The sequence below is a fragment of the Oncorhynchus clarkii genome, chromosome 28 (assembly GCF_045791955.1).
Source record: "Oncorhynchus clarkii lewisi isolate Uvic-CL-2024 chromosome 28, UVic_Ocla_1.0, whole genome shotgun sequence".
Taxonomy (NCBI): Eukaryota; Metazoa; Chordata; class Actinopteri; order Salmoniformes; family Salmonidae; genus Oncorhynchus; species Oncorhynchus clarkii.
This window is the reverse complement of record NC_092174.1, coordinates 22,768,997-22,794,864: the sequence shown is the minus strand read 5'-3', so window position 1 is coordinate 22,794,864 and position 25,868 is coordinate 22,768,997. Positions and strand designations below refer to the sequence as shown.

The 25,868-nt window shown below is 40.7% G+C and overlaps 1 protein-coding gene across 2 annotated transcripts; it reads right to left on the bottom strand.

Moving 5' to 3' along the window:
• Positions 1-2,156: 2,156 nt before the first annotated feature.
• LOC139386652 (cadherin 12a) lies at positions 2,157-25,868 on the bottom strand. 2 transcript variants are annotated; one of them, XM_071132415.1, is made up of 11 exons: positions 25,626-25,868; positions 22,076-22,370; positions 18,032-18,151; positions 17,190-17,357; positions 16,609-16,796; positions 13,401-13,654; positions 10,703-10,839; positions 7,556-7,686; positions 7,206-7,320; positions 3,804-4,055; positions 2,157-2,784 (listed from the first exon to the last, which is right to left on the bottom strand). In XM_071132415.1, the coding sequence occupies exons 1-11, from the start codon at positions 25,866-25,868 to the stop codon at positions 2,258-2,260; spliced, it is 2,430 nt and encodes an 809-aa protein (XP_070988516.1). In that variant the 3' UTR covers positions 2,157-2,257. The 2 variants fall into 2 exon arrangements, with proteins under 2 accessions (XP_070988516.1, XP_070988517.1); XM_071132416.1 differs by having other exon boundaries at positions 7,565-7,686.

The following is a 25,868-nucleotide window of genomic DNA, read 5'->3' as shown; positions in this document are numbered from 1 at the left end:
TTACTTTCACTTCACCAATTTGGACTATTTTGTGTATGTCCATTACATGAAATCCAAATAAAAATACATTTAAATTGCAGGTTGTAATGAAACAAAATATGAAAAATGCCAAGGGGGGTGAATACTTTCGCATGCCAATGTAAATGAATGCAGCTGTTTATCATAGCACACAACACTTATTACAGGCGATAGGTTCAGTACACATCACTGCATTCTGTATTAGAAAGTAGACTGGCCCTCTCTGAGGTCTCATTGATCAAGGCATTGCATTCTTTTTGTTTATAAAGCCCTCCTGCGTAAACCTCCGTACCTTACTTCATTGTAATCTTACAGATGTACGAGATACCACACTCAGTCTCAGGGATGGCTAAATTTGGAGATCCCTTCGAACTCCACTGAGAGGTAAATCTGCTTTTAGTTTATTTACACCTTACTTATGGAATAATCTCCAAGGCTCTCTAAAATTTGATGAATTGCTGCCTCTAGGGCAATTCAACAAGACGTATTGACCATTTACTGAAAAATGTGTTTGTTTTCTATGATCGTGTTTTGCTTTGATGTGTATTGACGTGTATAATGATGTGTATAATGGTGTGCATAATGTTTATTGATATGTATTGATGTGTATAATGATGTGTATAATGTATTTTGATATGTATTGATGTGATGCAGGGCTCATCTGTGACAGAAACCTTGGTCTCAGCAGATTCCCTGTCAAAATAATTGTTAAATAAGAGAGAAGGGAATTGCTCAGAATATGCCATTTCAACTGCATAAATAAAACAGGGTAAATCTAGAGCTCTGCTTGTAGTATAGTATTGGGGAAAAGGGAATTAATTAATATGTCTTTGCACTGAATTAGATTGGCCAATTTAGGCCCCAGCATGTGAGCAAGGAACATGATACTATGCAGTGGGATACCAGTAGCTTAGCAGCCTGATGATGATGATGATGTCTTCATCCATGTTCTCACTTCCAGGGGTGCTTCTGGCCTGGGGGCTGTGGGTTACTGCTGTAGATGTGAATAACATAATATTGATTTAGTATGATGACATGTTTATTAGGGTCAACATGCAACGTTGTTCTCTGGGAGTAGAATAACACTGTGTGTTGATATTGGATGTTTGATGAGCCTCACACTTAAAAATGATTTATGTTGCTTTTACATGCACAATAAAAATGGAATTATATATTTCTTCGTCACCTTCAAGGTGCGACTTTTAGGTTCATAATCTATTTGCTTCCTTCGACAAATGACACACATGCTAATGCACGTGAGAAGAATAAATAACTGTTTATCACTTGCCTACTCAAGGAGTGTGTGATAATGTATTATCGCAACATACAGTATATGAAGCAAAACTCAAAAGGATACAATGTTCTATGTTAATGTATGCTTTCAAGTAGATCAACATATATTGAAAAGGTTATGTGGATCAACATAGATGAACAAATCAAATAATCCTCTGAAACGGTCTGATCCTACCCTGTTTACGTTTCTGTAAAGTCAAAGTACAAAATGTAAACATCTAAGTGTTTAAACCATTTGGAGTATGGTGAACTAGAAAGCTTATAATTTTCAAGATAGTCGTCTAGATAGACAGTCTTTAGCATAATTAATGCGAGAATCGCATTACAATAAAATATGCCACTGCAGTTGACATTTCAAAATCACTTGATATTTAATTTGACAAGAATGAAAGGGGATGAAAGCTTGTAGCTCCTTGCAGATGAACAAGACAAACAAGAGCATTGGTTGGATCTTGATTTCGACAGAAACAATTTGCCTATTGTGATTAGCACCACCTTCAATTCTGGCTAGCTCATCAGAATCCATGGACAAGGGTTTAAGTGAAGATTATTGCACAATACTCTAGTTCACTGCTGCATGCTTTTGAAAGGCTGTGCTGATTATGGTCTAAAGCCCCGGTTTAGCTCAAGTGGGTGAGTGTATCTGGCCTATGTGAGCATGGATGAGGTGTCTCTTTTCAATAGATTATTACATTCTTACAATAAAGACATTTTGTAGATTCTGTAGTTAGATAAAAATCAGAGCAGTTCCCGAGGCACTTTGATAGCTTGTCAAGTTTATTTTAACCAAAAAACAAACAACAATAACAACCACCACAAAACTATGATAAGAACTTAAGTGAACGGCTTGTATTTTATTCCCATTGTCTATAAAAGTACTATAAAAGTAAAACAACTTTTGCAAATCAAATAGTCTTTTCTGTCATTCCTGTCTTAACAAGTACTCTCAACTCTCCTCCACTTCCGCAGTGGGAGGATCTGCTTTGTCTTTGTCTAATATCCCCACCAGAGTTTTGAAGGATGGCCCCCACTCGCTGAGGTATCTGAAATCCTCACGGCCGTCCACCGTCCACGACTCGATGGAGCTCAGCGACTCTGCCACTGACCCATCCCCCTCGTAGGCGTATGTAGCCAGCGAGTCATACGGGGGAGCAGAGAAACCCAGGTGGTTCTCCTGGAGACGCTGGTGAATATAGTCCCTGATGATGTTAGTGCTGCCTTCTGTGGTAGGGGTTGACCCATTGATCTCAGTTTGAGTGGTGACATCTGACCATGACCCTGTGCCCCGGCGGAGCATGTTCTCCTTTATGGCCTTGGTGTTCCTCAGCGTGCCCATGTCGAAGGCGTGGGTGTCCTCCTCGCCGCCCCCCTCGACGTCATAGTGAACCACGTTGTCCCGGATGTCCTCCTTGGACGACATCAATGTCTCCCTCTTCTTCTGCCGTCTCAGGCCTACGTAGAGCACCACGATCACTACAATGCAAAAGAAACAAGCGCACCACGATCACTACAATACAAAAGAAACAAGCGCACCACGATCAATACAATACAAAAGAATTAAGCGCACCACGATCACTACAATACAAAAGAAACAAGCGCACCACGATCAATACAATACAAAAGAATTAAGCGCACCACGATCACTACAATACAAAAGAAACAAGCGCACCACGATCAATACAATACAAAAGAAACAAGCGCACCACACCCACCATTTTATCGTCTCCAGACATGGATGTACTGCAATGAAAATATACAGTGACGTGCATTTCAAGAGCTTTTCAAGGTACTGTAGGAGGCAATGGGAAGAAAGACAGTGGGATGTCATGTGTGAGGAGCCATTAGTTAATTTCCTCTTTTCTTCAGCCATTCTTTTTTTCAGCAGGAGAACTTAAAGGAATCACAGCCTGAGGCCAGCCGTGATCCATTTCTGACATGCCATCTGTCACTATTGTACTGAGGCAGCAGTCAGACAGGATGAAAGGCTGTTTCACAATGCTTTCATCTCTCCTTCTCCCTCCCTCTCTCTTCCACCCTCCCAGTGGCAGAGAGTAGAAAGTACAACACAGCAGTTTACTCCACACTACTGTAGTGCTCACTGTGTTATGTTATTCAATAGTAAGAGATTATACTTTAGTAGGAGAAAGTAGGGAGTAATTGATGGACCAAGATAAGTGAGCTAAATCGATCTACAAGTATGATTATGGGATTGTTTCAAGGGCCATTTTTTAAATTGTAACGGTCAATTTAATAACATTACTGTATGTTAGGACTTCAGCTCCCCCTAGTGTAAAATTGTATACATTAACATTATGATAATGTACATTTACAGTCTGTAGCAGGTAATTAACACTTGGAGGAAGCCGTTATTGACATTATTGCTATTTATCATCGTCAAGGTGGGTGTCAAATGGAAATAATATTCTGTATACTGTACGTTCAGAAATACTGTGTTTCTACACTACAATCTCTGACTGACAGACATGACTTACCCAGGAGTATGACCATGCACAGTAAAATGGCCATCACTGCCCCGGTGCTGAGACCCACTGGTAGAAAGACTGCTTCTGCCGTGCAGGACAGGAGGGAACCGTCGGTCTCACAGGCACACACGCGGACAGTGAGGGTGCCGGTGCTGCTCTGGGCTGGGTAGCCACTGTCCTCCACCACCACAGGCACCACGTAGTACTCCTGGACCCGCCTCTGGAACCCCACACGCTTGGTCACTATCCCCGCTGTGTTGTCTGGAAACAAAATGACACAACAATTAACCTTACATGTCTTAAATCAATAAATCAATCAATCAATTTAGTCTGGAACCCAATACGTGTGGTCACTGTCCCCGCAGTGTTGTCTAAAAACCAAATGAGGGATCATCAAAGAGTGTTCACCCGTGATGCAACAGAGAGTACTCACATGTATTTACATAGTCACATTTACATTTAAGTCATTTAGCAGATGCTCTTATCTCAAGCAATTTACACTTAGTGCATTCATCTTAAGATAGCTTTTTTATTTTTTATTTATCCTTTATTTAACTAGGCAAGTCAGTTAAGAACAAATTCTTCTTTACAATGACGGCCTACCAAACCCTAACCCGGACAATGCTGGGCCAATTGTGTGCCGCCCTATGGCACTCCCAATCACGGACGGTTGTGATACAGCCTGGAAACAAACCAGGGTCTGTAGTGACGTCTCCAACACTGAGTTGCAGTGCCTTAGACTGGGCCCCCCGAGCTAGGTATCACAGTTGTAGTAAGTACATTTTTCAGAAAAGTCGGTGCTAGTAGGAAAAGACAAGTGCACATGTTTTGTTTTCAGAAGATGGGCAGGGACTCTGCTGTCGTAGCATCAGAGGGAAGCTAGTTACACCATTGGGGTGCCAGGACAGAGTAGAGCTTTGATTGGGATGAGCAGGAGCTGACCTCCTGTAGGATTGGGATGGCCAAGAGACCTGAGGTGTCAGAACAAAGAGCTCGGGTTGGGGTGTAGGGTTTGAGCACAGCCTAAATGTAGAGAGGGGCAGTTCCCCTTGCTGCTCCCTAGGCAAGAATCATGGTCTTCTAGTTGTACTCTATGGATGTTGTAGAGCGTGAACCTGCAGTTCTTTGTTTAGGGAGAAATATAGGGCACATACTAAAGATTGACATTGCCTCCGGTCTTGTACAGTTGAAGTCGGAAGTTTACATACACTTAGGTTGGAGTCATTAAAACTAGTGTTTCAACCACTCCACACATTTCTTGTTAACAAACTATAGTTTTGGCAAGTCGGTTAGGACATCTACTTTGTGCATGACACAAGTAATTTTTCCAACAATTGTTTACAAACAGATTATTTCCCCTATAATTCACTGTATCACAATTCCAGTGGTCAGCAGTTTACATACACCAAGTTGACTGTGCCTTTAAACAGCTTGGAAAATGCCAGAAAATGATGTCATGGATTTAGAACATAATTTGAGTAAATTGAAGGTGTACCTGTGGATGTATTTCAAGGCCTACCTTCAAACTCAGTGCCTCTTTGTTTGACATCATGGGAAAACCAAAATAAATCAGCCATTGTAGACCTCCACAAGTCTGGTTCATCCTTGGGAGCAATTTCCAAACGCCTGACAGTACCACGTTCATCTCCTCAGGAAGGAGACACGTTCTGTCTCCTAGAGATGAACGTAGTTTGGTGCGAAAAGTGCAAAACAATTACAGAACAACAGCAAAGGACCTTGTGAAGATGCTGAAGGAAACAGGTACCAAAGTATCTATAGCCACAGCAAAACAAGTCCTATATCGACATAACCTGAATGGCCACTCAGCAAGGAAGAAGCCACTGCTCCAAAACCGCCATAACTTCGGTTTGCCACTCCATATGGGGACAAAGATCATACTTTTTGGAGAAATGTCCTCTGGTCTGATGAAACAAAAATAGAACTGTTTGGCCATAATGACCATCGTTATGTTTGGAGAAAAAGGGGGATGCTTGCAAGCCGAAGAACACCATCCCAACCGTGAAGCACGAGGGTGGCAGCATCATGTTGTGGGGTGCTTTGCTACAGGAGGGACTGGTGCACTTCACAAAATAGATGGCATCATGAGGGAGGGAAAATGATGTGGATATATTGAAGCAACATCTCAAGACATTATTCAGGAAGTTAAAGCTTGTTCCCAAATGGGTCTTCCAAATGAAAAATGACCCCAAGCATACTTCCAAAGTTGTGACAAAATGGCTTAAGGACAACAAAGTCAAGGTATTGGAGTGGCCACAAAGCCCTGACCTCAATCTTATAAAAAGTGTGTGGTCAGAACTGAAAAAGCGTGTGCGAGCAAGGAGACCTACAAACCTGACTCAGTTACATTAGCTCTGTCAGGAGGAATGGGCCAAAATTCACCCAACTTATTGTGAGAAGCTTGTCGAAGGCTACTCGAGATGTTTGACCCAAGTTAAACAATTTAAAGGCAATGCTACCAAATACTAATTGAGTGTATGTAAACTTCTGACCTACTGGGAATGTGATGAAATAAATAAAAGCTGAAATAAATAATTCTCTCTACTATTATTCTGACATTTCACATTCTTAAAATAAAGTGGCGATCCTAACTGACCTAAGACAGGGAATTGTTACTAGGGTTAAATGTCAGGAATTGTGAAAAGCTGAGTTTAAATGTATTTGGCTAAGGTGTATGTAAACTTCCGACTTCAACTGTATCTAGAATGTCAGTTTTCCAGTGCCTTATTTGAAATAAGGTGATGGTGAGTACTTAGCATGTACAAAAAAAATAAAACACAGGCCTTGTGTTTTTACAGAGACGACGTGTCGATGTGCCTTGCCTCGTCTCCAGCACCAGGATAGTGGTGGTGAACTGACTCTGTCACACAGCATTCCCTCTGCCTGGCTGGATGAATATCTCATTTGACAAGGTAGGAGCCATTATAGCACACCTTGTGCCTGTTTGCTGCGATGGCCATGAGCGCCTCTGTCTCTCTGAATCAGCTCTGGTATTTATGTGTTACTGTGTTAGAAAAATACTAACGGAGGATGGTGAGGTGGGAAGGCTGTAGGGGTTAGCAAAAAGTAGAAAATTCCACCCTGGCATCCCCTGGGTTGTGACAAAAAACCCTGAACATCTATTAATTCAATACCAATTGTTAGTGGATATTGTAGGGAGCTAGTATCAAGAAAGCAGATTTGAAGCGAGTCACTGGCATGGCATCGTAATAGATAGTCTGTATATAATATACAGAGACTTTCAGAGACTCTCTCTTCAACTCTCTCTTTCCCTCTTTCTCTCCGTTCTCTCACTCCATCTCTTTCTCTGTCCCCTCCTTCACATTCTCTCCATCTCTTGCTCTCTTTTATCCGTTCCTTTATTTCTCTGAAGAAAAAAAAAACATGGCTTACTTCCAAAGTCTCGCACAGTGAAATTCCTGTTTCTGATTTCCCTGGGGGACTTGAAGAAGAACTTCTGTCCAACAGTGGGAAGATCCTTGTCCGTAGCATTGATGGTCTGAATTACCTGGTAAAGCACAAAGAGCTTTAAACTACAGTATATGCCCAGAAACAAGTGGAGAGACAATTATCACAATTATTATATTTCTCTTTCATTCTCTTACACACACACACACACACACACACACACACACACACACACACACACACACACACACACACACACACACACACACACACACACACACACACACACACACACACACACACACACACACACACAACCTTTATCACAAAGGAGCTGTTCTTGCCTGGCCTACTTTTGCATTTTCACAGACAAACGTGTCAAAGAGAATGGTGAGCTCCGGAGGGAACTCGTTGACATCCAGCACATTGACTGTGACTGTGACCTTGTTGGATAGGAGAGGGTTGTCTGCAGAATCAAAGAAAACAGTAATCATACAACACATAATAAATACACCATGCACATAGTGGACCTCAGTGAGCATCACAAATGAGTGAGCTTTGCAAAAGCCCTTTCTCTCATGTCTGAACTGCTTTGTAAAACAAACAGTGTTATGTTTACAGTAGCTTGATGAAAGATGTAACAGTGACACTGTCTGTTTACACTTTAAACTGCAGGCCTCATACAAGTAATATGAAATTGACAATGAAATAACATGAGAATACTTGAAAATAGAGTCATTGACAAATAATAACATGTTTTCATAGAAAAACAAATGGCTGCACAGTCAAATTATAAGAAATGAATAATATGTGTTGATTGTATTGTGTGATTTTCTAATAATGCTAATGAATTTGTAAAAATTCATTGAAAAGATTCCCATTCAATAAACTGCTCTTTCAGAGGAAAAATAGCATTTAGTTCATTGAATCTGTTGAGATGCTTTACTGTAAGCATCAGTCAATTTCACTAGATGGTGCCACAAGTATGGAACCCTGTGTGTGTCTGTAGACTACGGTATGGCCTGCTTTGTGCAATCTCTTCCCAATTATATGCACCAGGACCCTTATTCACAAGCGTCTCAGAGAAGTACTGATTGATCTAGGATCAGGGCCCCCGTCTTGTTCATTATGATTTTAAAGGCACAACTGATTCTAGACTATTTAGACAGTTTAGACAATTTGGACATGGATTGTGTATGTGTGCTATTCAGAGGGTGAATGGGCAATACAAAATATGTAAGTGCCTTTGAACGGGGTATGGTAGTAGGTGCCAGGCGCACCAGTTTGAGTGTGTCAAGAACTGCAACGCTGCTGTGTTTTTCCCGTGTGTATCAAGAATGGTTAACCATAGAAACCATGAATGCATAGAAACTGTAAATGACTTGGTAACAGGAAATCTCTTGGACATTAGAGCAACCTTGAGGGAATCTTATGTGAGTTAGAAAATGATGTTCATTTGATAGGGAAGAATATACAAAACCTTGCAGAGAGCATATCCAACTGACAATCTCTTAGAAAAAAACATTAACTATTTGAACCAAAACTTAAAAATAACTGGTTTTGGCATAAGATGTAGGGGAAGGTTGGAGCATAACTAACAAAATTAAGATTAACTAAAATGTACGCTTGATCCAGTAGAAGCTAATATAGAACTTACAGGAGACAAAATTCATAAATTCCACAACACAACTGCAGGGTCATGTCTTAAACGTCTTAAGTGTAAATCTAATAAGTATTCAATTAATCCATGCTTTCTGGGAATGCTATAAAGTCCGGAAGTTGTGGACAGAGCTAGAAAGTTGGCTGTCAGAAGTATTACAATGTAAACGTACTTTCAATCTGTCTGTCTGCATATTTCAAGACATGGTATGTGGGGGCGTATTGAGATACACGATGGTTTGGATGATTCTCCTCATCGCTCATATTAAAAAACTTGTTATGGCTGGGCAGTATTGAGTAGCTTGGATGAATAAGGTGCCCAGAGTAAACTGTATGCTACTCAGGGCCAGTTGCTAATATATGCATATTATTAGTAGATTTCGATAGAAAACACTCTGAAGTTTCTAAAACTGTTTGAATGATGTCTGTGAGTATAACAGAACTCATATGGCAGGCAAAAACCTGAGAAGAAAATCTAACCAGGAAGTGGGAAATCTGAGGTTTGTAGGTTTTCAACTCTTTGCCTATCGAATAGACAGTGTCTATGGGGTCAAATGTCACTTTCTAAGGCTTCCACTAGATGTCAACAGTCTTTAGAACCTTTTTTGATGCTTCTACTGTGAGGTGAGGGCAAATGAGAGGGGAATGAGTCAGAGGTCTGGCAGAGATGCATGAGCTGACCACGCACGTTCACGTGATAGTTAGCTTGAGCTCCATTGCAGACAAAGGAATTCTACAGATTCTACAGACAAAGGAATTCTCCGGTTGGAACATTATTGAAGATTTATGTTTAAAAAATGCAGACTAAAAACGTGGAAATCAATCAATCCACCATTATTAACAGAATGGAAAAATCTAATCATTTATTATTTAAATATAGAAAGTGTGTGGGTTACTAAGAGAATCAAAATGGTGCAGTTTCAGGTGTTAGCAGTTAATGTTACTCTTCAAAACCACAGACCGCAAAGCAAATCAGGAAGAGGAAAATAGGTTTATTCAAAGAGGACGAATCATAGATGTTATACTGAGAGGTAGATGTTCATTCTCCCCTGTCCTCAGTGATTCTCTTCAGTGATTCTCTTCAGTGATTCTCTTCAGTGATTCTCTCCACAGAACAAAGAGACAGGATGTACTTTTTAACCCAGCCCTAGCCTGTGGTTGACCAATTAGAATTCCTTGTAATAAAACTGGGCCATTGGCCAAATAACAAGTATCATATTTCAGGTTCAATGTATAAACAATTTGGACCAATGATAACTTGCCATGTAGATATGAGTCCCAGACTGAAATTCCTCCCATGTCTCTGACCCATTAATCCTTAATCCCCTGTTACAGAAAAACCCTATTTCCATTGATTGTTAGTACTCCATTGACTTTTAGTCGTCTATTGACCTCTCGTCCTCTGCGTTGTGTATTTATCTTCAAAATATTCTTACACAGGTCATGGGCGCTAGAGATGGGGATGTGTGCTAGTTGGTCTGGGCAGGTGTGATGTAGTTGATGTTTGTAAATATTGTTTGTGTGTGTATATTTTGTATTGTTTATAAAAGATTAAACACATCTTACAAAAAAAAGAATGGTCCACCACCCAAAGACCATCCAGCCAACATGACAAAACTGTTGAAAGCATTGGAGTCAACATGGACCAGCGTCCCTGTGGAACACTTTCAACATCTTGTAGAGTCCATGCCTCGATGAATTGAGTCTGTTCTGAGGGCTAAAGGGGGTGCAATTCAATATCCTAATGTTTTGTACACTCAGTGTATACACTCAGTGTACACATATTATATACTGTACATATTTACCCTTTGTCCTATACTTACTAACTTTAGTGGCCACAACAAAGATATTGTGCTGCCTATTACTCTCTCTGTCCAACATCTCGGTGGTAGAGATGGTCCCTTCCACAGTATCAATGTCAAAGCAGCCGTCCACAGGCCTCTTCCACTCAATAGAGTACCTACAAAAAATTCACAAAAAAACATGAATACATTTTTTTTTAACTACTGAACATGATTTCTTCAACCTCACACAGCATCTTTCAATCAATATTTACATCTGAACTATTCTTTCCACACCTTAATTCTGTATTTGCATGTACAGTGCCTTCAGAAAGTAATCATACCCCTTGAATTATTCCACATTTTGTTGTGTTGCAGCTTGAATTCAAAATGGAATCCATTTTCAATTCAGGCTGTAACACAACAAAATGTGGAATAAGTCAAGAGGTATAGTCAAGGGGTATGAATATTTTCTGAAGGCATAATGACAACGTGAAAATGACAATGTGAAAACAATACTTGTAGAAGCACCTTTAGCAACAATTAAAGCTGTGAGTGTTTCTGGTAAGTCTCTAAGACTTACCACACCTGGATTGTGCAACATTTGCCCATTGTTCTTTTCAAAATTCTTCAAGATTTGTCAAATTGTTTGTTGATCATTGCTAGACAACCATTTTCAGGCCTTGCCATGGATTTTCAGCAGATTTAAGTCAAAACTGTAACTCTGTGACTCAGGAACATTAACTGGCTTCTTGGTAAGCAACTCCAGTGTATATTTGATGTTGTGTTTTAAGTTATTGTCCTACTGAAAGTTGAATTCATCTCCCAAGTCTGGTGGAAAACAGATTAAAGCATGTTCTCCTCTAGGATTTGGTCTGTGATTGTCTCCATTCCATTTCTTTTTTATCTTGAAAAACTCCCCAGTTGTTAACGATTGCAAGCATACCCATAACATGATGCAGCCACCACTATGCTTGAAAATATGGAGAGTGGTACTCAGTAATGTGTGGCATTGTATTTTCCCCAAACATAACACTTTCTATTCAGGACAAAAAGGTAATTGCTTTGCCACATTTTGGCAGTATTACTTTAGTGACTTGTTGCAAGCAGGACGCATGTTTTGGAATATTAAAATAAAATCTGTACAGGCTTCCTTCTTTTCACGCTGTCAATTAGGTTAGTATTGTGTTGTAACTACAATGTTGTGGTGTAATGACTCAGTATTGTGGAGTAACTACTCAGTTTTCTCCTATCACAGCCATTAAAGTCTTTAACTGTTTGAAAGTCACCATTGGCCTCATGGTTAAATCAATGAACTGTTTCCTTCCTCTCAACTGAGTTAGAAAGGACGCCTTTATCTTTGTAGTGACTGGGTATATTGATACACCATCCGAAGTATAATGAATAACTTCACCATTCTCAAAGAGATATTCAAGGTGCCCTATCATGCGAGGCATTGGAAAACCTCATTGTGGTTAAATATGTGTTTGAAATTCACTGCTTGACTGAGGGACCTTGAAGATAATTGTATGTGTGGGGTACAGAGATGAGGTAGTCATTCATTCATCCAGTCCATGCAACTTATTATGTGACTTCTTAAGAAAATTTTTACTCCTAAGTGTATTTAGTCTTGCCATAACAAAGGGTTTAATACTTATTGACCGAAGACATTTCAGCTTTTCATTTTTTATTCATTTGTAAACATTTTGAAAAAAACGTTGACATTATGGGGTATTGTGTGTAGGGCAGTGACCAACAAAATCTCAATTTCAACTATTTTAAATTCAGGCTGTAACACAACAAAATGTAGAAAAAGTCAAGGGGTGTGACTACTTTCTGAAGGCACTGTAATAGAACATCTGAATGTAATTGGTCTACAGAGATAGATAGGCCTAAATAATGTATTGGTCCCGAAGGAGAAATGTCCGATTAGTCAAATAAAGATCCAGGCAATGACCGCAAACATTACACAGAAGAATAATCACTCTCTTTTCATGTAGAAACTAGGGTTGCGTCCCAAACAGCACCTTATTCCCTATATAGTGCACTTCTTATGACCAGACCCTGATCAAAAGAAGTGCACTGTATAGGGAACATAATGCCATGTGGTTGTGTTCTGATCAGCATTCTAGTATGTTTATGTGTTTCATGTCCCATGAAAACAATGACAAATGTAATGCTTTAAAATATTAAGCAGACATCACAAAGATGGTTTTTTGAGCAAGGTGAATTACTGCCTCCTCCATTTCTAGCAAGACATGAAATATTCATCGATAACAAAAAAACACTGCTGGGCCACAACGTATTTGTATGTTCTTGCGCAAGAGATGTCCTGCATCTCACGCTCTGTCTCTCAACACCAACAGAGTGGAAGTCAACTGTACTTGAAAAACATTTGGAAGAAGAAGAAAAACAACAAGTCAAATGTATATTAGTTGTCAGTGTTCATAACTCTGAGGAGCAAAGTGTGTCTCTGTTGGTTAAATCAAACATCCAACACTCCAGTCACCAGACCAAAATGCTCTCATCTCGCTAAATAGATACAGTAAAGTTGATCTATGTTGACAGCTTTTTCTTTTTGCCATTTAAGGTGTCGGATACAGGTGCCCAATAAATACCTCAATCCATCATGGTCCCATTGCTCAACACCAGCCTTGATGAATCACCTTTTGATTAACCATACAGTAGGTAAATAGGACTTACTATACATGTATGTATAAATGTATTCAAGAATCCTTACCTAACTGAGCTGGTACTTGCATCTAGGTCCTGCGCTGTAACAGATCCAATGATGGTGCTCACAGGAGTGTCCTCATACACATCTATGGTGTAAGAGGTCTTAGTGAACACAGGGGGTTCATCCACATCCAGCACGTTGACCTTCACGGTGGCAGTGTCTTTGAAGGGGCCCCGGTGCAGGAACCGGGGATCCAGGTGAGCGTTGGAGGCCTCCACTTTAAAGGTGTATGATCTTTTGGTTTCGTAGTCGAGATGCTGAAAGATAATGAATGAAAGGTGAAATGCATTTATTATTCATAGTAATCAAATCAACATAGAATCAGTATTTATAAAATCATTCACATCGTCAAAATCAGAATGCATTTCATGTCAATGTTCTGTGATATGAATATACTGTGTGCAATGGTCAAATATAGTGCTTGGTTCAGTTTGTTAACACCTCTGTTAGGTTTAGTATGCTCAACAGACACGGAAGTCAAGCACTTTGATATGGAAATATGCACGTTAACTGCGCCAACCAAGATTGATTTATGTTAAAAAAATAGTTGGATTCAATGTTCTTTTATCAACAGACTCATGTTCTTCAGTGTCTGAGTTTTAAAGCAATTTGAGACTTGAAAAGCCAATGTTTGGGGATTGAACACATTTTCATGGAGATACTTTGAGAACCGCTTTCTGACCCTATTTTACAGTCTCACATTAACTCAGCTGGGTCCCTAGTTACCGTTGACAGCAGAGCAGTTTTCACTGTCAACACACACACAGCAGTCCCTGTCTGAGACACACACATGCAAAAGCCTGGTTGTCTGCGGAATGGGCAGCCACCCTGCTGACTGCATAACAACCAGACAGACAACAGGACTGTGCAGGAGATGCAGGAGGATAGACACCACAGCATGTGTGCCATCCCATCCAAAAAGCACCGCTCAGCGTTACCTGCAGGGAACACAATTCTTGCAACATTGCAAATTAGCAGGGACAATATTCCTTATCTGGAAAGTGAAGCCATCCGTTTTTGGTTTGGGCCTATATCCTCCTACTCTACCTTCCACCTCCCACCCACAACCTAGTGACAATTCCTTCTTTTTAACGGCACAGAGGTGTCAATTACAGTATTTGTGCCAGGAAGCTCCTGCTGTTTTTACTGTGCCCTCCTAGGTGCCTGACTCATCATCAAGGAGATCCATGGGTAAGCATAGCACCTCAACCTCCCACTTCACGTGTGATGGAACATTTTTTTAAATTCACTGATAACCTACATGGTAAAAACTGTTTTTGGAACATACCAGAGTTTGGCTTGGAAAGAGATAATATTATCTAAAATAAATAAATAGATGACTGTGGTTGATATTCTAACGTATAAAGGTTTGACATTTCCATATCAAAGTGCTTGACTTCCTGCATACTACAGTTTTTTTTTAAATAATCGCTTTGGTGCTATTTTGTTTGGAATAGATAACTCCTGGAGTCTTGAAGCATATCATAAATTGGGCGTGCATTCAGGCCTAAACTAAATCCAGCACTGTCCAATGTAGAAACAAAGTATAGACCCAATATCTTGACACATAAATACATTTAGAGGCCATTTGAATCCCACAGACGGTTTATCTATCGTTTCACTATAATCTTTTATTTTGACGGAGTCGATTATCCCTTGAAACGGTTACTCTTCCAAAACCTCTTGTCACAAGCTGTGGCAAACTTTGTCTGAGCCCTCTCCAAATCAGCCATTTTCCATACTTTCCTCCATCACCTGGGCTTTCACAGTTTTACAGGTGCTGTTTTAGCAGAGGAACATGGGGGGAGGGGGTTGTAGTTGACCCCTGAGTCTCTACCACCTGATGATCCACTAGCAGTCATTTTCAGGTATCATTCTGCAGTGTCAGGTAAATGGTCATTATGGGCTACTTGTCAGGACCTTGTCAGGACCAGTTAGAGAGCAGGAAGAAACAGATCACTAACAAGGATGGCTATGATACAAACAGCTACAAATAGATGGCTCTAAAATCATTTCAATTTCAGAAGGCAAAAGTGCCTTTGTATAGTCCCACTATGTATTTGCAAGAAAGTGCCTAATGTTTTGAATGTTCATTGTCAACATCCAGACAAGTGCAAGTAGCGCTTTGATGTACTTACAGTATATCGAGGTAACTCACAGAGCTGCAAGATACACACCCCATCTGTGAATAATAATATAATCCCAGCCCAGACGAGACATGCACTCAAACCCAGTTCAAAGGCTTTGGTGCAACTATCCACTTATGTGAATATAGGATACCAGTATTTGGGAGTCTGTGGGCCACAGAGAGAGAGAAGAAGCTGTTCTTAAAGGGGATTTCTAAAGGGATTCCTGCTTGTCACATCCCATCAGGAGTTGTGTTGTCTGATCATAGCCTCAACGGTATTCATTTTAGGCTAAACCAAAACACATCCAAGCACTTTCCTGAAAAAAATATCAAAATACATTTTTAGACTGCCAGAAAATAGGGATCATCAATTTCTCCATATTTCCTCATGGTTGGGTTTTGAGGATGGTTTGTAGTTGTAATAAAAGTATCAAGGCACAAGGCGAGACCCAAATGCAGACACAGGAGGCAGGTTGGAGTCTTACAATGTTTATTAATCCAAAGGGGTAGGCAAGAGAATGGTCGTGGACAGGAAAAAAAGGTCAGAACCAGATCAGAGTCCAGGAGGTACAGACTGGCAGACAGGCTCGTGGTCAAGGCAGGCAGAATGGTCAGGCAGGCGGTTTCAAAGTCCAGAAACAGGCAAGGGTCAAAACCGGGAGGACTAGAAGAAGGCGAATGCAAAAAGCAGGAGAACGGGAAAACCACTGGTTGACTTGGAAACATACAAGACGAACTGGCACAGAGAGACAGGAAACACAGGGATAAATACACTGGGGAAAACAAACGACACCTGGAGGGGGTGGAGACAATAACGAGGACAGGTGAAACTGATCAGGGTGTGACAAAAAGGATATATGCAGCAATTATCTATTAATATTCCAAGGCCTAAGTAGTACGTTAGTTTAATTATCTAAATGAGCACAGCTTTGCTCATGATCTATCATAACAGACCTGTAATTCTTACTTGAGAAACTGGCCCAAAACAAAGCGCGATGGAGATCATTTGTGGACCTTTCCTCAACATAGAGTAAAAGGGTTCAAGTAAAATAAAGTGATTGGTGAAGGGTTGTTAATTCCTACCTCACTTAGGACTATGATTCCCTCTTGACTGTGCCCGTTGGAGGTGATGTTAAACATGTGTCCTTCATCTCCAGGAACGATAGAATATTCCACCTCTGCATTCTTCTCAGAGTCCAGGTCATGAGCTCTGATCTTCCCCACTGCTGAGCCCACTAACGAAGACTCTGGGATCCTGAGGTGGAATATACCTGCCGTACAATAAGAATAGATTCAAATGTAGAATATAAAATATGTTATTGGCTGCTTCTTGTATTAGTCAAGTCTCAAGTCTCTAGTTCTATGTAAGGGCCAGAGACTCACTTTAACCTCTTTTAATCATGTGAAGCCTATTTATACAAGTATCACTTCACTGGTGTTGCTAAACCATTGATTATATATAAACAGCTCATACAAATATGAATTACCTCATTATAATTGATTAACACTAACACTAGTTAATTATTAAAGTAACATCTAGTTGCCTAGAGATATGATGAGATCCCGTTTGTGCAGAAAGATTCCCTTCCAGTGCCCACAATATTGTTAAATGCATTGGGTAATAGCAAACAAAACCATAGTCATTAAAATGCAATTTGGCACACTTTTTGAAAACCTGGGTGGGTTGTCGTTGACGTCGCTGAGGGTGATGTTGATGGTGGTGGTTCCGGCTAGTCCTCCCAGCTGACCGCCCATATCCTTTGCCTGAATAAGGACCTGGTAAAGCTCCTTCACTTCACGGTCCATGTTAGGCAACGCAGTTCTAATAACCCCTGTTCAAGGTCACAAAAAACAACAGAGAATATGTGTTTGTGTGCGTGTGTGTGTGTGTGTGTGTGTGTGTGTGTGTGTGTGTGTGTGTGTGTGTGTGTGTGTGTGTGTGTGTGTGTGTGTGTGTGTGTGTGTGTGTGTGTGTGTGTGTGTGTGTGTGTGTGTGTGTGAGAGAGAGGCAAGCAAGAGTAAAGAGTAGTGAGGGGGAGAAAGAGAGATGAGTTGTGATTATAAGAGACTGTATCCTCTTTGATGTTTGTCGAAGGAAGAGAGAAGAGGTGGATTTTGACTCATGCATTCATTTGGGAGAATTATGACATCCTTCACAGATGTGTAGCAAAGGGAGATCTTTGACACTGTGCAAATACTAATCTGACCTAATAGTGCTTCTACCTGTGTGAATAGCGTTTGATCAGGAGTGAGTCTCATGGTTCGGGTACTAAAGGGTCGTTGCCACCGACAACGAGTAATCCTGATTCAATGTGTTCCCCTATACTCTCAGTCCAACTTCAGCTGCAATATAATCTCAAAGTATTTACAATAATCACATATTGCAGTGGTACAGCTATACATTTTGCCATTGTAAAGGCCGGTTACACATTTAATGCTTTGGTTTTCAAATCTCTCTATTTGACATTGTGGATGTGCCTTGATTTCAACTATGTTGTGATCTCACCAGTTTTGGAGTCGACTGAAAAGTAAGGCTGTCCATGTAGGATACTGTAGACGATCCGTGCACTATTCCCATAGGAGGGGTCGTCAGCATCTGTGGCAGTCACCTGCATAACAAAAGTACCTGTCCATCATACAGAGACAAAAGGAAGGAAATTGTTAATAAATAGTGTTATTTTCATCACTTCGAGCATTACGTCTTAAGAATAGTACATGATTATTTTGAATTCATCATTAAAAATGTAATGATATAATTGACAAATTCTGGCATGCAATGTAACCTACATAGACCATAGGACCTCCATACTGAACTGGTGGACCGCGGACCAGATCATGAACGGGGTCAATACGGACCGCATGTCCCCCCCCCCCCCCCTAAAAACTTTTAAACAGTGGGGGGTAAAAATGCTCTGCCACATGCAAAATGTTTAGAATTGTGGGAAATTAGCTTTAAAACAAAAAAAAAAGAGGTGAACAGTTTAGGGTCGCATGGGTTGCGAGGTGGGGGTTTGTTACTGCGCCGATAAATTACCTTATGCATCCAGACCTTTGCCACCTGCAGTAGGTATCACATCCTGATCTGTTTCACCTCTCTTTGTGATTGTCCCCACCCCTCTCCAGGTGTCGCCCAGATTCTCCATTATCCCCTGTGTATTTATACCTGTGTTCTCTGTTTGTCTGTTGCCAGTTCGTCTTGTTTGTCAAATCAACCAGCGTTTTTGTGTCTCAGCTCATGCTTTTCCCAGTCTCTCTTTTTTTCACCTTCCTGGTTTTGACCCTTGCTTGTCCTGACTCTGTGCCCGCCTGCCTGACCACACTGTCTACCCCTGACCCTGACCCTGAGCCTGCCTGCCAAACCTGTACTTTTGCCCCACCTCTGGTTACTGACCCCTGCCTGCCTTGACCTGTCTATTTCCTGCCCCTGTTGGAATAGTAAACCGTTGTTAATTCGACATTGTCTGCATCTAGGTCTTACCTTCATACCTGATACTAGGAAGTGTATGTGACCGGACCTTCTCAAATAGTACCCCTGCTATAGGATATCTAATATAATTCAAAGCAAGATATTGACAACTTGGCTGAACTTTTTTGATAAAGGCTGAATCTGAAGCTTCCTCTACATGGAGTTTAGACTTCATGAGAATGAAGAGATTATGGTTTTAAAACCCAATTGTTAATATAACTTAACGAAATTGTATTTATCAGACAAATAGATGGGAGAAGTTATGTCACCAACAAAATTATTGAATAAAGTACAGGATGCATATTAAGCAGGCATAACTAATATAAAGACTAGGTCTTTAGTGCGAAGCACGAGGTAGAGGTTTTCTTATTTAATATTCATATCCTTGTTTCTTTTGTTTGTGTTTCTGCGCTTTCACCACAGGAGGTTGGTGGCACTTTAATTGGGGAGAACAGGCTTGTGGTAATAACTGGAGTGGAATTAGTGGCATGGTATCAAATACATCAAATACATGGTTTCCATTTGCGCCGTTCCGGACATTATTAAGAGGCGTGCTCCCCTCAGCAACCTCCTGTTCCTTCACTGACCGCTCATGTGTGCTCTACTGTGTGTGCATCCTAGAGCGTGGGTGAGTATTTGTGGCCACAGTTGCGCGATTGTCAGTCATTTCAGCATAGACTTAGGACATGGCATCATAGACATTGCATCATTGTATCTGTATCATTATGGCATCTGTGAGAGCACGGACAGCGCCATTGAGGCCATCTTCATTTTGAAGTGGTCAATTTTCTTCTTCTATTACTTCTGAGTAGGGAAACAAACTGTAACAGTGCATACTTCCCCCTGGAGTGTGTTGTTTGAACAGGTATAAAGCCAAGGTTTGCGATTTATTTCCACCTGCAGTTATGGAATGTTTGCTCACAAGTATAATTAATTGGCTGATCCCTCCCGATGACCTGGATGGAATCATGGGATCCTTCCTTAACCCATAGGAAGTCCCATCCAGTTGATTATTTAAAAATAGTTTCAGTCCTTAATGGCGCTGCCAATGCTAAATAAAGCCTCTTTCAGTAGCCAAACATTGCTGAACATTGTGGATATGCCACGAGTAGAGACAAAGTGATTCCTTTTTCTACATGTCAGAGAAGGGTGTTTGTTCTACATAGCATATTTCTATCTGAACCAAAACATTGCATCCTGCTGAATGCACCCCTGATCTGTTTATCAGGTGGGCGGTCACGTTTGTTTGCAATCAGAGGACCACTTATTTGAGCCCAGTAAGGGGACAGGGACAGTGGCAAAAGAGAAGCCGGTAGCAGCACAGTGACACAGGTTACATGTACGTACATTTCTTTAGAGCATAAGGAGAGTAATAAATATATGATGATCATGCTACCTTGCCTGTGGTTACTGATAATGTGTCAGTATGACTCCATTGGTTATCACTAAAACTGTCCTGTCACCAAAAAACTGGCCTCTCATTAAAGCCAATACTATTAACATCTACTGGCACTGGTGAATCCTTACCACATACTACACGTGCACTCTCTTTACATAATCCTTTCCTCCTACTTTATTAACAAAATGTCCTTTCCTCCTATCCTAGCTTCCTTTCTGCCTTTTCCTATCTTTCTTTCCTCATTTCCTAGTTTAATTTCCTTGAAACCTTGCCTTACTTTCCTCTCCTCCTTTGGTTTCCCTGCTCCTTTTTTTTCCCTCCTGTTCTAGCTTCCTTTCCTCCCATCCTTTGATTTTATAGCTCCGCTTCCTCCTATCCTTTTTTTTACCTTTATTTAACTAGGCAAGTCAGTTAAGAACAAATTCTTATTTTCAATGATGGCCTAGGAACAGTGGGTTAACTGCCTGTTCAGGGGCAGAACGACAGATTTGTACCTTGTCAGCTCAGGGATTTGAACTTGCAACCTTCCGGTTACTAGCCGAACGCTCTAACCACTAGAGTACCCTGCCGCCCTTTCACAGCTTCCTTTCCTCCTTTACTAGCTCCTTTTTCTAGGAAGGAAGAAAAAGAGCTCGGAAAGGAAAATAGGAAAGAAAGATAGGAAAGGAAACAAGGATACAGGCAAGGAAATTAATTAAGGAAACCTTTTTAGGAAATTATACTAGGAATGGATGCTAGGAAATGAATCTAGGAAAGGAGGCAAAGAAGCGTAGAACCTATAGGAGGAAAGGAGTTAGGAAAGGAAAATACGTAAGGAAGCTGGAAAAGGGGGGAAACAAATCTAGGAAAGGAAAGGAGAAAAGAGAGCTAGTAAATTAAAGAAGGAATGGGTTTAGGAAAGGAGCAAAGGAATTTAGGAAAGGAAATAAGGAAAGGGATTTAGGAAATGAAGATAGGCAAGTTGGAAAGACTCAAATCCTTACTGAGACTGACTCAACTTCTACTGAGACTGACTCAACTCTTATTGGGACTTAATATGGATACCGTATCCATGGTATCCCACCTGTGCTCAAAAGAGGTAGGAGAACTAACTGCTTTAACTTTGATTTAATATCAATTCAGTGTTTTGTACCACTTAATTATTTTGTACCACTTAAACATGGACATGGAATGTATCATATAAAGACTGAAAATGTTTGGCTTTAGGCCAAATTGTTAGCAATCTTTAGGTTTCTACCACTGCTCATGGTGATCAGTGCGCGTTGCAAACGTTTACAAAAATGGCACGGTTTGTTTGAGACTAGCAACATTTGTTGAGTCCAGTCCACCACAATAAACTGTGAATGAATGTCACCTGCTTTCAATGTGTGTTTTTTGTAGAAAATAATGGACTTTATTCCTTTCCACTGCAGAAACATTCCAACACAAAAACACCAATGCCACCTGACTGCCATGACTTGAAATGAAACCAAGCAACAACAACCTTTGCCTATCATTTCAATTGGAGTCAGATCTCAATCATATGATTCTATGAAGGTAAAATTCATAGACAGTAGAACTAGGCCTGTATTCCTACAGGATTCCCTTCAGATACTCTAGTGTAGCTTAATGTCCAATTGTCATCATAGCTTTACTCCATATGGTTTTGTATAAGCCAAAAAGTACATTACAGGTGCCTTTCTTACCCCCTGGTGACATCTCTGGGACACTGGCTGTGTATGGGCCGTCCAAGAACTTTGGTTCATTGTCATTGACGTCTTGAATTTTTATGATGAATTCAGACTCAGGCTCCAGAGGCCTGCCTGTGTTCATGTCCACAGCCTGGGCTCGTAACGTGTAGTAAGATTTCACCTCTCGGTCCAAACCCATCAAGGCATGGATGTCACCTGTCGTCTGGTCTATGGTGAAGATGGTTCCGACTCCTTCTCCTGATAGAGTGTACTTCACGTCGCTGTCGCCCCTGTCCAGGTCAGTGTGAAGCTGCATAGAGAAAACATGTTGTATTTGTCAGTGAATCAAAGTAGGAATACACATGTACTTGGCCTAGATCTTTATGTGACTTGAGCATAAGTGCATACTGTAGCTTGTTTGATGGATGACAAGGGGACAGAGTATTGTTGCTGAGCTGTGTCTATTTCCTCCTCCTCATTCCTTCCTTCCAACCGTCACTGACCATATGGAAATGCTGAGGACATGTTGTGCCCTTGATAGATACATATAATGGCAGAGCACAGTCCCCGAGTCAATGAAGACATCCTTTAGTTGACCTGTGGCTTGGTTTTCCCATAAAGGGATTTATTACTTAGGGTGGATGGCAAGGCTTAAGTTTTACATAGTAGATAATCCATGAGCCACAACAATAACGATAAAATGGGATGAGTCCCAATCTATTCCCTATGTCAGGGGTTGGCAACTAAATTCAGCCACGGGACGATTTTTGGTCATGGGGCTGGACCATAATTATAATAATTTGCACATTGCAAATTGACCACAACTAAGCACAAAAAAAGATTGTATTTGAAAATAAGAATAATTTCATACCTTGATTACATTGAGACACGATCACGTATGTCTATTTCTTTATTATTGGGAATACTTTCCTAAATACATTTTTTTTTTACAAGCATTTCGCTACACTCGCATTAACATCTGCTAACCATGTGTATGTGACAAATAACATTTGATTTGATTTGATTTGACATTTATTTTCTCAATTCCTTGTGATTTTTTTACTAAAAACTTTGGGGGGCCACGCCTGTTTCTGCCTGTTGCCGACCCCTACCCTTATAGTAGTGGACTACTTTTGACCAGGGCCTATAGGGTTCTGGTCAAAAGTAGTGCACTATATAGTGAATAGGATGCCATTTGGGACACAGATTGTCCGTTCAGTTTCAGTATGCAGGGGACAATAAAACCCTTTCTATCCATGAGATTAATGGTTTATTTAGAAAGTCAGTGAATTGAATGCAATTAAATCAGAGGGCTGAATCTCAAGACACGTTCACTCATTACATTGTTTTATGTCCATTCCCTCACCGTCTGATGTACCTCATTCAGCAGGCAGAACACGATTTTACTCTTGACAGTGGGTTCGGATATAATGAGTTTTAAAGTGAATCTGATATTAATGGAATTTGTGGTACACCAATAAAATCGAATGAAACCTCCACAGGAGCAATGTCTGGATTAAAATAAATTGGGAGGAAATAAACATTAATAGAATATTTAACAGTATCCACCCAGTGCTATAATGTAGAGGAATCGCTTGTTTCCTGAGTACAAAGCAGTGTTGGGATGGGGGTATCTGTCGGCATCAGGCAGATATAGAAAAGAATGAGGTGTTGATATTTAGCTGAATCCATATATTATGATACAATCTGTGGTCTGTCTGATAATTTATCTTACTGGTTACCCTGTATGTGAATTACGTCTCATTGTAAAAGGTTATTCACCAATAAGGAATATTTGGCAAGGGGTCGATATATCCTTGACCAAGGTTTGAGAGGTGAGCCTTTTTCATGATTGAAGAAAATTATAATCTGTTTATTATCTGATGCAGCATTTCTTTGCAATACATAGTCATGGGCTAGTGGCTATACATATACTGGTTTTCTACTTTGTAACTGCAAATATGCAATGCAAAATAATATGATAACCTAAGTGACATGTTGTAGTTTAAACTGAGGAGTGTCTATCCTTGAGAGACCCAACAAGAATGCTTAAATGATCATCCGTACCACTAACAATTTAACACAGTGATTTAGACTAGAGAGAAGCTTAGTGTGTTTTAGCTCAGACCAGACAAGCCCACTAGCTCAGTCTTCCTTGCAGATGGCATTTGCTTAGTACGGGGCCCAGTAGCAGACTTTTTAATTGTAAAGAGTACAGTTGCATATAGCTGTTTTCCCCATAAGGCTTGCTGAATGTCAGATCCAGGGGCACAAGGCAAGCTGGTGTTTAAATTTAGGTCTTTCACTCTTAGCTGGTCAGCTTTGTCTGTGTCTGCCTCTACAGTTGCATAATACATGGGAACAAACCCAGCAGAGGAGCTTTCGGCAAAGTGGATCAGTGGTGCAGTCATTTTCTGTCTTCAAAATGCTCACACAAAGGTGTGCGATTAATGGTAGAAAATGCTTTATCTCCTGTTTTAGCCAGGAAGGCTGCGGCCCTTACCTGTTGGTAAATTCAAAGTTGTGAAGGCTCATTTGTATCTGTTTATAAATTATAGCGTTGTCTTGCTAAATCTCTTTACAAAGGCGATATAGAAACAATAACCAATTCAATGGCTGAGGAAAGTGCAAGGTGCAAGTTACCATGTTATACTGTAATATGCCTCTGTATGTTTTCTAAATAGAGTAACAGAAACCATTAGACAGCTCTCTCTAGCTGGAGGGGGATTCATGAACTGGCAGTCAGATGGTTTTCAAGCCAGATTTGGTTTTGGTTCCCTTTTCCAAACATGCAGCTCACAGTGATAATCAAGGTCCTGATCCTTCACACTGTCCCCTATTAACCAGCAACAGATTAATCAGTGGTCTCAGGGCTGGTCGGTTACGACTTCTGCAATCCTCATTCTCAACACAGACACTGGTTACATTCAGACACTGGTTACATTCCATTTGGGGGATGCACCCACTGTGAGGAGTGAATCACTCAGTAATTGTAGCATCTGTTTGACAATGTGTGGATGCGACTATCCCATCCTTCCTTTCTTAGCCAACAGAAACACATCCAGCGGGACTGTGCGTGCTGAGAAAGGCGGTGGTAGATGTCCTTGGCATCAGCAGCTGACAAGTCAATCTAAGCCATTATTTCATTTGAGCTGGAAGTGCCAGATTCCAGAATGGTTCTTAATGCCTCTTAAAATTTGATTTGGAACTGCCCAAAAATCCCTTTCACTTCCTCTGTGTGTGGATAATTAGAGCCGATGCTGAGAAAATTGCAAAATCGCAGTCAGAGGCGATCAAGCAGCTCAAGCAATTAGATGTGATTCGTGTCGTGCTGCTTGTATTCCTATATTCTTTAAGTCTTAACGGACAGAGGCACAAGCCTTCAAACTCCTCAGTTTGATTTCTGACCTCAAACTGTCATCACAAGAATAAAGACAGAGGTTTACATGGATTAGTATTAGAGAACCATAACCTTGAACTTATGTTGCCTTTTGTTAACAACCTACTGTGGGAAAGTTCATATAGATAAGTCTGAATGAATGCTTTAAAATGATGGTGGCCTTACCTTTCCAACATATTGTGGTTCCGATCCCATATATTCCTCCAGTACAAAGAACTGGTTCCACACCCATCCTCTCTTCACCCTCTGAACCCCTGACGCCACATGTCTCCTCAGTCCCAGTCCTTCCACACCCCTCAGGTGTTGCTCTCTTCCCATCCTGCTTTGGGGTGGAGCGTGGAGGGGAGCCAGGAAACCTTTGTCCAAGAGAAACCAAAAGACCAACAGCAGACCGTTCCTTGTAATCAT

Bases quoted from the DNA above. Each gene is read 5' to 3' on its own strand.
- LOC139386652 (XM_071132415.1), bottom strand. From the start codon at position 25,868: ATGATTACAAGGAACGGTCTGCTGTTGGTCTTTTGGTTTCTCTTGGAC. The intron at 16,797-17,189 runs GTGTGCCAAATT...ATTGTACGGCAG, and splicing joins CCCACCCAGGTTTTCAAAAA to GTATATTCCACCTCAGGATC. The intron at 10,840-13,400 runs GTAAGGATTCTT...AATTTTTTGTAG, and splicing joins GCAAGTACCAGCTCAGTTAG to GTACTCTATTGAGTGGAAGA.